A 13,243-nucleotide genomic window follows, 5' to 3' on the forward strand; every position below is an offset into this window, starting at 1 on the left:
CTTGGTCGTTTCTTCATGTTTCAGAATGGTAAATTCAACTAATATGCCTGCTCATAACAATTCTGTAACACAATTCAAAAAGGCTTGACAGAGACTCATCTAATACTTGTAGTAGCAAATAAACATAATTCAAGAAAAGAAATGGCCATATCAAAATCTGGATGCTATATACAGGGAGATGCGAATAGAAATGATAAGCCGCAGGAGGATGTCATCCCTGTCCCCTGCAAAGCAACACAAGCATAACACATTGCTCGATCAGCCTGACCTGGCTTTATCTCGATTTCATGTTTCAGTTCCAGGGAAGGGTGGCCAATAGAACTCTTCTGATAATTAATCAGGCTGGCATGCATCCCACAGTTTAAACACAGTACTACCAGAGTACACTACAAGTGAAGAAAAGTGGCAGTTTTTACACCAGAACTAAACCCTAGATACAGCTAAAGCTAACTACAAACGATTTACTAGCCTTGTGAATTGCAGCTGCAGGACAGCCATCCAGTGAAGAGTCTAACAGTCAATGCCTTCGTTGTGCAGATTGGTAGTCCACCTTAAGAAATAAGAAGGTTAGTGCTACGAATGCTGAAATACAGACATCTTATGTCAGTGTCACTTGAACAATGTTGAATTGTGCACCTTAACATTCAATGAGCCTCAGTTCCAGAAACTTCATCACAAGAAGGCTCCAGATTCGTTGTTGATAAGGTTTATTTCAGATCGAAATCAGTCGAGAAATGCCTCTGGTAGTGATAAGGGATCGAGCTCCAAATAGCCTCGAAGCTTGCCACCTTTTTCATGTGTGAGATGAAAGCAGGGAATCTGGTGAGAGAACTTGGGGTACTCATCCTTCCTTATTGTCTTCACAGAACCCTCTGCTCTGTATGACATAAATACCATCTTATAACCATCCACCTTCCTCAGAAGCTGAACTTGTATGGAGGAATCCGTATGGCCAAGTATCTCCACCAGTTCATATTCACATTTTTCAAAATCCTGTGCAGTCCATCCAGCTCCCCAGTTTTTGTAAACCGCCCATATCTCACCAAGACGAGGAAGTATTTCATATTCGCCTTTTCTGCCAGTATATCTGGCCTCAACACGATGAGAAAAGGCATCTGTGCCAGTGTAAGTCATAATCTCGTGGACATTGGAAATCCTAAAGGTTCCAATGCCAATGGTCCGTTCTTGGGACAATCTTTTCTCCACTTCTCCTTGAGGACAGGCATCCAGCCATCTAACTTGTACTTTATCATTCCTGAGATCAACTTTCTGTATGAATGCATAGTAATTGGGAAATTTATCTACATCACTATAGAGAGCCCAGATCTGCCCAGGTGAAAACCTTTGATGCAATCTTATTTCTGAAAAATCATAGAATTCTGATTCAGCGCATACATACTCTGTTTGGCAAATGTTATCATCATCGTCATCGACATCTGTAACTTCAGGCAGATGAGTGTTATGCTTGATTTTCTCTTCCTTTGGTGTCTTTGTAGGGATCCCTGCATTCACGGATTTTGTACGTTGCCCCTGCCCCACATTCATGGATCCTTTGCGATCTCTACTGGAAAACCCAGCATGTTTGGAGTCACGGTCCTGACTTCTTACAGAACTGCATTCTGCGTTAGCAGAAGGAAAAGCCTCTTCCAAGTTGAAGGGAAGCGCTGCAGGATCAAGTTCAAGAGATCCTTCTGGAATGCCTTGTTTTTCAGTTCCGCTCATCAAATGATGCGGGACACAATGAGAGAACCTTAGTGTGTCACCCTGAGGTATCACATATGGAGCTGCCTCTCCAGACTGCATAAATAAGCTAACATAGCCTTTTATCTTCACAAGCGGCATGACAATAATGCTAGTGCTCGTGGTGAGATCAGAGAGGACATGAACAACTTCATACTCATGGTTCAACTTTTTGTGATTGCCAGCATCTGAGCTCCAACCAATATCCCATCCCTTAAAAAGGGCCCAAACTTCACCATTCCTTGGATATATTACATAACAGTTTTTTCTCTTGCTTCTCTCAAAAGATATAGTCCGAGAGAACATACTAGTCTCTTTAGTTGTCTCTGACTGTCCATGCTTAAAGTGTCCACAGGCAACAGGCAGACCCCTGTAAGACCATGCCTCCTCCGCTTTATTTGCAGGATCAAACTCCAGCCAAACAAAATGCAACATAAACTTTGGACTAACTTTTACCTTTGTGATTCGAGCATAAAATCTAGGCATACAGCCTTGATCATCATAGACAGCCCAGATCTGGTTGGCTCTAAATTGACTTACATCTCGAAGTTGATCAAAATCAAAAAATTCAGGATCTGGGAAAGTGTATTTATGATCTTCTGAAGCATCATCATCGTTTAGAACAGGACCATTGGTGCTGACAGAATGAAATACCTTTTCTTTGCCATCACTATTTTCTCCTGCATGCATCGTTTCTCTCTTCATCTGTTCAATTCCATTGAAAATCTTCTCTCCGCATGGCATACCATCATTCTTTGTACCTTTCATGTTACTGCAGTTACTCACACCATTTATAGGACCATTATGGCCAGCGATGTCTTCATTCAGCTTTTCTGTTTTATTGCTTTGATTACCATGGAACAGACCATTTTTTCTTAACCTCTTCAAAGTAGGAGAATCCACAAAATCATCCTCAACCGTGTTATCATCATCTTCAGCATCACTATTCTCATTATACTTAACTTCTTGCTTCTGCCTGCTAGATCTGCGAGTTTGTTGATCTGGCCCTGCACTATTTTCAGGACCATGTTTTAGAATCTCTTCCTCACTGTCGCTGCTGGTTTCTGATATGCTAGACTCACTAGATTCAAATACCGCCCTCCTGCCCCTTTTCAATCCAGCAGTTGAAGCTTTTGAAGGATTCCTGGTGGCCCGGGCAGATTTCATTTTGTTTTTCAGCCCACCTGTGCTAGCATTACCATCAGTTTCCCTCTTTGTATTTACATTAGCATGATGAGAACCGATATTAACATGAACTCCTGGAGTGGCAGACCAACCTTTCTGACCAGTGACATTTGATTGAGGGCCTGCAGAGTTCTGTGGTGCGCCTGCATTTTTCCAAACCCCAGCAGATCGCTGATTTGCCCCAGAAGGAATAGCTTGGTCCTTCAAATCATGTGCGATAAATGGTTTCAAACAATTCTGACATCGCAAAGCCTTCTTCAAGATTGAGAGGTAGTACTGATACCTCATGCCACAAGATGGACAAATAGTCCAAAATGTTGTTTGCGGCCCTGTAGGATTTGAGGCTTGATGCTGATGTTGCTGATGCATATTATGGAGATTCACAGGAGTAGAACTAGATCTAGCAGGTGCAGGTCTTTTTGGTGGCTGATGATTGGGTCTTGTTATAATGCTTCTGAAGGTGTTTCTTTTCATGTCATGCACAGAACGTTTTGACCGGTCTGTAAGAGTTACGTTTGCTTCTCCAACTAATTTGAATGCTGCCTCTGCGCCTCCAAACTTGTTCTTGTCAGGGTGTAGCAAAAGGGCAAGCTTACGATACTGCTTCTTTATCAGTGCGTCATCAGCATTTACAGGTACTTGCAGTATTCCATACCAATCAATCTCAGTATTCACCTTAGCTCCAGCAGCACAATGAACATCACAAACAGTTAACATTTTTGGAATGTCAATGTCATCCACTTCTTTGAGGAGTTGCTGCGCCTTGATAATCATCTTTTTTGCACCAACAAAATCCTTGTCCATCATTTTTCTTTCTGCCAGAGCTTTCGCTCTAGCAGCCTCATCTCTGTTGCACTCCATGTAAACAAGTAGTGAAGTTGGTATTGTTGCAGAAATGTTGACTATGGAGTGGCTAGCACGGTATGTTAGTAACCACTGGAATAGTTCTGTAATAATAAGATGTGCAATGCAGGTTGTAGAAATCTTTGACTGCCCATAGTAATATGTGAACAAAAACCAACAGCAAGTTTCTGCAACAAAGTAAACAATGTAGTTAACAAAACAAACATGCCAGCATAACAGTAATTTTCTGCAACAAAATAAACAATGTAGTTTTTGTCATATTCTACAATTAGCAAAAAAAAATTCTTACACATTACAGTATTGTCAGCATTCAAAGTGATGAAAAACTACTGCATCCACAATTCAAACACGAAATCCCATATGAAAATCCCCTGTTTTAGTCAAAGGCAGAAATGCATCCTTGTTATCCAGCATGAAGCGGTAAGAACTCATAACACCAAATAAGCACATATGAATAAGTCCATATTTGGTTCCTCAAGTTTCCAGTTTCTCTAGTTTTGACCCTAACTCCAATAACGTTTAGTTTGAGTATCCCAACTTTCAATTCCATTTAGTTTTGACCCCTAAGCCCAGTAAAACTGGTTTCGGCTGACATGGCAGCGGTTTTTGGATTTAAGTGACGAACAAATACTGAAACACCTCCAAATTGTTCGGAAGAAACACTCCAGATGTTTTGGGACACAGGGAACCCCACAAAAAACAACTGGAGTTTATACGTTCTAGCAGTTCCAAATAAAAGATTCAATAAGTCAAAAAAATGAAAAAAAAAAGACTTTAGAAAATTCCAAAAAGAAACATATAAACTTTGTCAACAATGATGAGAAATCTCTTCATCATCCGTGATGACTGGCATCAAGAAATTTGCACTGTAGCTGAGGTGTGCATGCACCAGAAATCTCTTTTCAAGATTTATCGAATCATTTATTTACAAACATTTTTCACAATATTTTTTGTGGCTTGTTATTTTTTTCCCATTTAAATTCTAAAACCACAACAGTCCTAAACAATTTCGAGCAGGTTCTTGTCAAGGGCCTTATGATCTAGGGTAGGCGGCCCTCGACTACGGAGTTCGTAATCTCCGGCCGTGATCTTCCGATGCGGAGGTTATTCCCCTCACTGCCGATCGGGCTTGAGAGCGAGAGGTAGGAGAGCAGGTAATTGATCTTTCTTAATTCAATCTTTCGGTTTACAGGGAATATATTGCCATCGGCCCTAACCAACGGAGGAAACAAACTCCTCAATTCAAGGAACTAATCAAAGATAGCAAATAATATCTTAATAACTAAAAATAGCTTTCCAACTTCAGCCACTTGCGCTGATCGCTTCATCCTCGGTTGCATGCACCGTGCCCCGCGACCACCGCGCGTTCTGCGTCCATGCGTGCGCCCGCACGTTCTGCTGCCCGGCGCACGTCTCTGGCTCGGCGTCTCCTGGTGTAGGTCTTCCCCCACATGACATCTCCCCCCCCCTCGAGACTCAGCTCGTCCTCGAGCTGAAGGGCAGGGTACTTGGCACGGAGAACGTCGATGTCCTCCCAAGTTGCCGAAGCCGGAGACTCGCCCTTCCACTGAACAAGGGCCTGGCGCACGCCTCGCGCCAAACGAAACCGAACAACACGTTCCGGTTCCGGGGCGATGGCGCCGTGATGGAGAGGAGGCAGCGCCGGTGGTGCACCTGGTGGCGGCCTGTGGAACATCTTGAGCAGGCCAATGTGGAACACGTCATGGAGACGAGCGCCGGCCGGTAGCTCCAGGCGGACGGCCACGTCGTTGATGAGCTCGGTGACGCGGTACGGCCCATAGAAGCGGGGCTTCAGCTTGCCCGTGCCGGACTGAGGGAGCGACGCGGCGGGCCGCTGGCGCAGACGGAGGAGCGCCCAATTGCCCACCTGGTATGCAACGTGGCGGTGGTGCCTGTCATAGTGCAGCTTCTGGACCGCCTGAGCTTGCTCGAGCCGGTAGCGGATGTCGGAGAGGAACTCCGCCCGCTCCTCCATGCTCTTGGCGACAGCGGCGACCCGCGTGTCCCCCGGTTCGTAGGAGCGGATGGAGGGTGGATCCCTGCCATAAACGACCCGGAACGGGGTGTCCCGAAGTGAGGATGGTATGCCGTGTTGAAGATGAACTCCGCCCATGGGAGCCAGCGCAGCCATTGCCGTGGACGGTCCCCTGTCAAGCAACGCAAGTACATAATAATCACCCGGTTAGCCGCCTCGGACTGCCCATCCGACTGCGGGTGGAATGCCGTCGTCATGTGCAGCTTGGTGCCCATCAGCCGCATGAGTTCGCGCCAAAACGTCGAGGTGAAGATGGGGTCGCGGTCCGACACCATGGACTGCGGAACGCCATGGAGACGAACGATCTCGGCGAAGAAGGCTTGCGCGACGGACTCGGCGGAGTACGGGTGCGCCAGCAGGATGAAGTGGCAGTATTTGCTGAACCTGTCCACCACCGTCAGGATGACTGACTTGCCGCTCACTCGTGGCAGCGCCTCGACGAAATCTAGAGCGATGTCAGTCCAGACGCCCTGGGGCACCGGCAGGGGCAGCAGGAGGCCGGCCGGGCTCAAGTGCTCGGACTTGTAACGTTGGCACACTACGCAGGAGCGCACCCAGTCCTGGACGAGCTGCTTCATGTTGGGGATGTGGAAGTCGCGCCGGAGGCGGTGCAGGGTACGCTGGACACCCTCGTGCCCGTCCCCATGTGTAGCCTCGATGATCTCCCGAGCTAAGGGCGATGCCGGGGGAATGTACAGCCGGCTGTTGTACTGCAGCAGGTCGTCGACGAGCGCCCAGGGGCCCGTGCGCGTGCCGGCGGTGACCTCGTCGCGGAGGGCAGTGAGCGCCGGGTCCTGGCGCTGCGCGTCAAGCAGCTTGCCGATGAAGTCAAAGCGAGGCGCAGACAGTGCCAAGATGGCGCCCTCCTCCGTGTCGCGCCGTGACAGGGCGTCCGCAACAGCGTTCGCAGCGCCCGGCTTGTATTCCACGGCGAAGTCGAACCCCAGCAGCTTGCCCACCCAATGATGCTGAGGGATGGTGGCGAGGCGCTGGTCCAGCAGGTACTTGAGGGAGTAGTGGTCGGTCTTGACGACGAAGCGCCGGCCCCAGAGGTACGACCGCCAGTGACGGACGGCGTGCACCAGGCCGATCAGCTCCCTTTCGTAGGCAACGAGGGCACGATGACGCGGCGCGACGGGCCGGCTGAAGAACGCCACGGGGTGGCCGTCCTGGACCAGCACAGCGCCGAACCCGTGGGTGGACGCGTCGCACTCGACGGTGAACGGCTTGGCGAAGTCCGGCATGGCGAGGACGGGTGCCGATGTCACTGCTGCCTTAAGGGCGTCGAAGGCAGCGGCGGTGTCCTCTGTCCAGGAGAACCCGTCTTTCTTGGTGAGGGCCGTCAGCGGGGCGGCGATGATGCCGTAGTTGTGGACGAACTTCCGGTAGTAACCGGCGAGGCCAAGGAAGCTGCGCACCGCCCGTGCCGAACGGGGAACCGGCCACTCGTGGATAGCCTGAACCTTGGCCGGATCCATGGCGACGCCCGCCTCGGATATGACGTGGCCGAGGTAGGACACCGAGGGGGAGCCGAAGGTGCACTTGCTGCGCTTGACGAAGAGCCGGTGCTGACGGAGCACGGAGAGGACGGTACGCAGGTGCCGCAGGTGGTCGGTCCAAGTCTCACTGTAAATCAAAATGTCATCAAAGAAGACAAGCACGAAGCGTCGCAGAAACGGTCGGAGCACGTCGTTCATCAGCGCCTGGAACGTTGCCGGGGCGTTGCACAGCCCGAACGGCATGACGAGGAACTCGTAGAGGCCGTCGTGTGTACAGAAGGCGGTCTTGTGGACGTCCTCGGGCCGCATCCGCACTTGGTGATACCCCGACCGCAGATCGAGTTTGGTGAAGAAGCAGGCGCCGTGGAGCTCGTCGACGACGGGAATCGGGAACGCGTCCTTGACGGTGAGGGCGTTGAGGGCGCGGTAATCGACGCAGAAACGCCACGAGCCGTCGGCCTTCTTGACGAGCAGGACCGGCGAGGAGAAGGGCGAGTCGCTGCGGCGGACGACGCCCTGCTCGATCATTGCGGCGCACTGGCGTTCCAGCTCGTCCTTGTGCGCCGCTGGGTAGCGGTACGGACGGACCGCCACGGGAGCGGAGCCAGGCTTGAGGACGATGGCGTGGTCGCGGCCACGTGGAGGTGGGAGGCCCGTCGGTTCACCGAAGACGTCCTCATATGCGACCAGGAGCTCATCCAGGAGCGTCCCACTGGCCGCGGCGAGGGTGCGCAGTTGCGCTGTCGCGGTTGAGGCCACGCCCGTCCAGGCGAAGCGTTGCCCGTCTCGCTGGAACGCCATCGACCGGGAGGCGAAATCCCACACGATGGGACCCAACGTGCCGAGCCACCGAGTGCCAAGCACCACGTCAAAACCTGGGAGGGGCATCACAAAGAGATCGGTGTGGAATGTGGAGCCGTTGATGGTGAACGCCGCGTCCCGGATGACACCAGGGCAGGCCACGCGTTCGCCATTGGCGACGATGGCCGTCATGCGCGGGCTGGACTGGATCGGGAGGCCGGCGCGCCTCGCCGCCTCCTCACCGATGAAGCTGTGCGTCGAGCCTCCATCCAGCAAGGCGAGGAGGGAGGCGTCACCGACGGTCACCTGGAGCTGGATCGTGTCCGCGATGGGCACGCCGGCGACGGCATGCAGGGAGAACACGGGCGCCTCCGTATCCCCGGCGGCGGCCGCCGCGTCACCCTCAACCGCGACGTCGTCGATCTCCACCCCGTCGACGAAGAAGAGGCGACGGCAGAACCTGTTGTGGCCACGGGTGAATTTCTCGTCGCAATTGAAGCACAGACCTTGGCGGCGGCGTTCGGCCATCGCTTCCGGCGTCAGGCGCCGTGGGATTGGCCGCGTCGCGACCCTGTGGGGCGGCCGCTGGTGGGGCAGGCAGCGCCAACTGCTGCGCGGGCGCGGGTAGCGCGAGCCGTGGCGCAGGCGCAGGTAGCAGCCCACGCGGCCGGGCTCGTGGTGGAGGTGGCGCCAACCGATCGTGCTCCATCAACTCCACCTGGCGTGCCAGGCTCATGGCGGCGGCGAGCGTCTCCGGATGGTGGATGCGGACGGCGTGGCTGAGAGGCGGCAGAAGACCGCCGGTGAAGAGCTGGACGCGCTGGGACTCGTCGAGCCGACCCGCGCGCGGCAGGAGCGCCTGGAAGCGGTTGGAGTATTCCTCCACTGTTCCCGTGCGCCGGCACTCGGAGAGTTCGAAGAGCGGGGCCGAACGCAGGGGTGGCCCGAAACGCAGGTTCACGAGTTCCTTGAAGCGCCCCCACGTCGGGGCTCCCTCATCCTCGAGCAGCTGGGTGTACCAAGTCTGCGCGATGTCGTCCAGGTGGTAGGACGCCATGCCGACGCGCTCTTCGGCCATGGTACGGTGGTGACGGAAGTACGCCTCGAATTTGTTGAGGAAGAGCAGCGGATCCGTGGTGCCGTCGTAGCGGGGAAAATCCCACTTCTTGGGCCGGGGGGGGCAGGTCGAGGTCGCGCGGCCCATCAGGGTGGCGAGTCTCGCTGCTGTCGGCCGTCGAGGCCTTGTCCTTCATGGTCGCCATATCGGCCTTCAGGGAGGTGAGTTCGGCGGACATGTGCTTGATCGCCTGCAAGAGGTCGGCGATCGTGGGCTCGGCCATGTCGGCGACTGGGTTGGCTGCGGAGGCGGGTGATGGGGCTGGGGATGGCGGCGCTGGTGGTGGGCTAGGGGCGGCGGCTGGTGTGGAAGATGAAGGTGCGGCGGCTGCTGGGGCTGAGGATCGAGTGGATCGCGATACCAGGTTGTCAAGGGCCTTATGATCTAGGGTAGGCGGCCCTCGACTACGGAGTTCGTAATCTCCGGCCGTGATCTTCCGATGCGGAGGTTATTCCCCTCACTGCCGATCGGGCTTGAGAGCGAGAGGTAGGAGAGCAGGTAATTGATCTTTCTTAATTCAATCTTTCGGTTTACAGGGAATATATTGCCATCGGCCCTAACCAACGGAGGAAACAAACTCCTCAATTCAAGGAACTAATCAAAGATAGCAAATAATATCTTAATAACTAAAAATAGCTTTCCAACTTCAGCCACTTGCGCTGATCGCTTCATCCTCGGTTGCATGCACCGTGCCCGCGACCACCGCGCGTTCTGCGTCCATGCGTGCGCCCGCACGTTCTGCTGCCCGGCGCACGTCTCTGGCTCGGCGTCTCCTGGTGTAGGTCTTCCCCCACATGACAGTTCTAGTGCTAAAGTTTAACATTATAAAAAGCAAAGTTGAGGTTCCTACACATTAAATGGTCATGGAGTTTGTGGGGTGTATGTGTGTGATTAGACAAAATGGAAAGTAAAGGGGGCACATATGGACTTCCTTCAGAGACAGGGTGACAAATTAGAAGAGAATAAAGAGCACGTGCAAGCTTACAATAGCTGTAACATGGCAAAAAGAATACTTACCTGTTATCAACAATAATCACTAGTTCATCATTGCATGCAGAGCAGCAGAAGCTTGCCTGCATAAAAGTGATCTTCAATATGTGTTCAAATTTCACTATGCTATATATCGTAACAGAGTCTTTCTACAATAAAAGAAATACAAAACAATTTTGGATAGACAGCATAATGTAAACATTAGATTGACTACTATAAATTGAGATTGAAAATATAGCAACATTGTTGTCCTTTTGGGCCAAAGATATGTAGCCCTTGGTACAATCCTTTTTTTATTTATGCAACTAAGTCTATTGGTGGCAATAGAGGAGGGGGAGTAAAAACACGAGCTTTCACTCATTTGATATATATGGAGAGGACTTTAGGTATTGATTAAAGGCTAGAAAGAGTGAAAGACTTCTTTCTGTCTGCATGAAAGGCAAAACATATACAACAGCGGAAAAAGCAATCCTTAGTTATCAAATATACATGGACATTCTTGCAATCAGCCACAAACACCCAACTATTCAGCTACGCATGCACACAATAACGTCTTGTGGCCCCAGAAGCTCAGGCACCCTCCATCTGAGAAGAGATGTCCTCAAGGGTCTTACAGAAACCCCAACCAAACCAGAAATGGACTCATGGCTACTAAGATGAAATCTAGGTTTGGAAGCACCACCTGTTCCATGCTCCAAACACCTTCAAACAAAAGAACAGACATTGGTGACCAAACCCGCCCCAAAAAGCACATGCAAACAAAATTTACTCGCTACCATATCCCGCGGGGGCGGACCTACCAAAGGGACATGGGTGTACACATGTACATCCGACAATTTTTCCAAAAGGTTCGAAGTTAGGAGGCATCAAATAGCCAAATAGCTTTAGGTTAGGGTTTGGGTGCTCGGCTTCGCACAGCAGGAAGGGAAGAGACGGGATGGGAAATACCTGGTGGGTGCTCGTCCCGCCGGCGAATAGACCGACGAAGGCCTCGCCACCTGGCGCAGGGCAGCGCCGGCGGCGGAGGTTCACCAGTCGTCGGAGAGCGAGAGCGGGGTGAGACTCACACCAGTCATCGTCGGAGAGTGAGAGGGGTGCGAGATGGTCGCTGGGTCGACCGTGAACGAAAGGGAAATGCGGCGGACGGCCGGCCCAGCGGGGTTGCTCGGCCCGGGAGAGCGCACACGGGCCTCCGCCTCGGCCGTTATTCTACACGCTACTGTTACCCTGTTCACCTCTGTCGTTTCCCCTCCTTTGCGGTTTCTTTTTTTATTTTCGCTCTTTTTTATTTTTTTTTTTTTTTTTTTGCGGTTTATTTTGTATTCTACACGCTATTGTTACCCCTGTTCACCTCTGTGTGGTGCCACCAGTCACAGCGTGCATTTGTCGGCAGTGCCGGCCAAAGGGGAAGGCCATGGGGTGCGATGGCCAAGGGCCAGACAGAAGAGAGGTTCAAGTCTATGTATATAAACCCTCATGTCCTATAATTTATTAGACATTAGCAAACTAACGAGAAGAGAGGCACAGAACTAGTGATGCGGCCCAAGAAAACAAAACATTGGTGCTTCTTTCCTAGTTCCCTTCCCCACAGCCCTCGGGCAGAGAGGAGGCGAGAAGTCGCACTGCACACAGCACACTCTGATCATGAGTTCGCGACGTGCCGACGCTCATGTGCGAAGCTGGCGAGCCGCGCGAAGAGCTGCACTACCGGAAACACGAAAATGACGCAAGACAGCGGCAACTAGACAGGGCTCTACGACGACGACATCTTGATTCTTGGCTTGCGAATTACGATCGGCGTCAGTTGTTTAGGCCCAATGTATTTTTTCCTTTTCATTTTTAATTCAAATTTATTATTTATATAGTATTTCAGAGTTCTAGTACGTTGTACTTATATAGTCATGTTTTTCTTCTAATTTAGGTGTTAGAATTTTAGAATGTTACCTAAGAAACATTTGTCAAGGGCTGAGAAAAGAAAATAAATATATTGTTTTTAATCTACATTGTTCCTCGATAATTATCAGACATGTAAAAAAAATATTGCTTTTTTAATCTACATTGTTCCTCGGTAATTATCAGACATGTTAAATTAAAAATATATTATTCGATTTGCTTTCGCTTTACAAGTAAAATTAACGTCTATATACTATAAGATTTTATACATGGTCTAGAGAGGCCGTCGACCCTCGAAATCATAGGACCGGCACTGTTTGTCGGTGGCATGACGACCACCATTTAGACCAGGGTCGATACTACACTGCGATGAGTTGGGCAGTAGTGCTCCGTGCATACATGGCTCCAATGACGGTGCGGACATAGCCTGACGGCCGTGGTTGAGCTAACACACAATCTTGATGGTGCTCTTAATTATTAGTAATTGAGAAGCGTAGTGTGCATAGAGAAAATATGATTATGCTATTGATGCTAGCGATGACGCAGTGTTGTTAGAGATCAGCCTAATAAGAAGTAGCTAGATCTTATGAGAGTTTGTTGATTGCTTTACTATTGGTCTACTTAATGCCATGCGTAAGCTCTCACAATCCTCTCCAGAGCTCAAAAGAAAGTGTTCCAAAAAAATCTTAGAAACACATAATAAATCATGGAAAGAAAAACCATAAGAGATAAAAACTTGGGAAAAATAAATAAAAAAGCCATAGAAAGAAAACATGAGGACCAAACCCGGAAAAACAAAACGAGAAAAATGGACAGAAAAAAAAGACGGAAAGAAACCGAATTGTCGAAACAAAAAGCGGAGTCACAGAAGGAAAAAAATCGAACAGAACAAATAAAACAATTTAAACAATAGAAACCAGAGTCACGGTCAGGGAAGAAAAAGCAAACGGCAAAACAATATAAAATATAAACCAAGATAAGATGAGATATGTATACAAATTTATACTCTTATTTTTACTATTTATTAGAATTCATATTCATGTTATATGGGATCAGAGAATTTATTTGATTAGAATTAGGATGAATCTATTTTGGATT

The 13,243-nt window shown here is 50.1% G+C and overlaps 1 protein-coding gene across 1 annotated transcript; it reads right to left on the reverse strand.

Moving 5' to 3' along the window:
• Window positions 1-243: 243 nt before the first annotated feature.
• LOC136461913 (uncharacterized) lies at window positions 244-11,425 on the reverse strand. Its single transcript, XM_066461277.1, has 4 exons — window positions 11,201-11,425; window positions 10,280-10,335; window positions 637-3,956; window positions 244-550 (listed from the first exon to the last, which is right to left on the reverse strand). Exon 3 carries the CDS (start codon window positions 3,784-3,786, stop codon window positions 724-726), a length of 3,063 nt encoding a protein of 1,020 aa, XP_066317374.1. The 5' UTR covers window positions 3,787-3,956; window positions 10,280-10,335; window positions 11,201-11,425; the 3' UTR covers window positions 244-550; window positions 637-723.
• Window positions 11,426-13,243: the final 1,818 nt, after the last annotated feature.

This window comes from Miscanthus floridulus, chromosome 6, assembly GCF_019320115.1.
Source record: "Miscanthus floridulus cultivar M001 chromosome 6, ASM1932011v1, whole genome shotgun sequence".
Taxonomy (NCBI): Eukaryota; Viridiplantae; Streptophyta; class Magnoliopsida; order Poales; family Poaceae; genus Miscanthus; species Miscanthus floridulus.

What these genes read in the sequence shown, in the direction of transcription:
- LOC136461913 (XM_066461277.1), bottom strand. Translation starts at nt 3,786, where the DNA reads ATGGAGTGCAACAGAGATGAGGCTGCTAGAGCGAAAGCTCTGGCAGAA.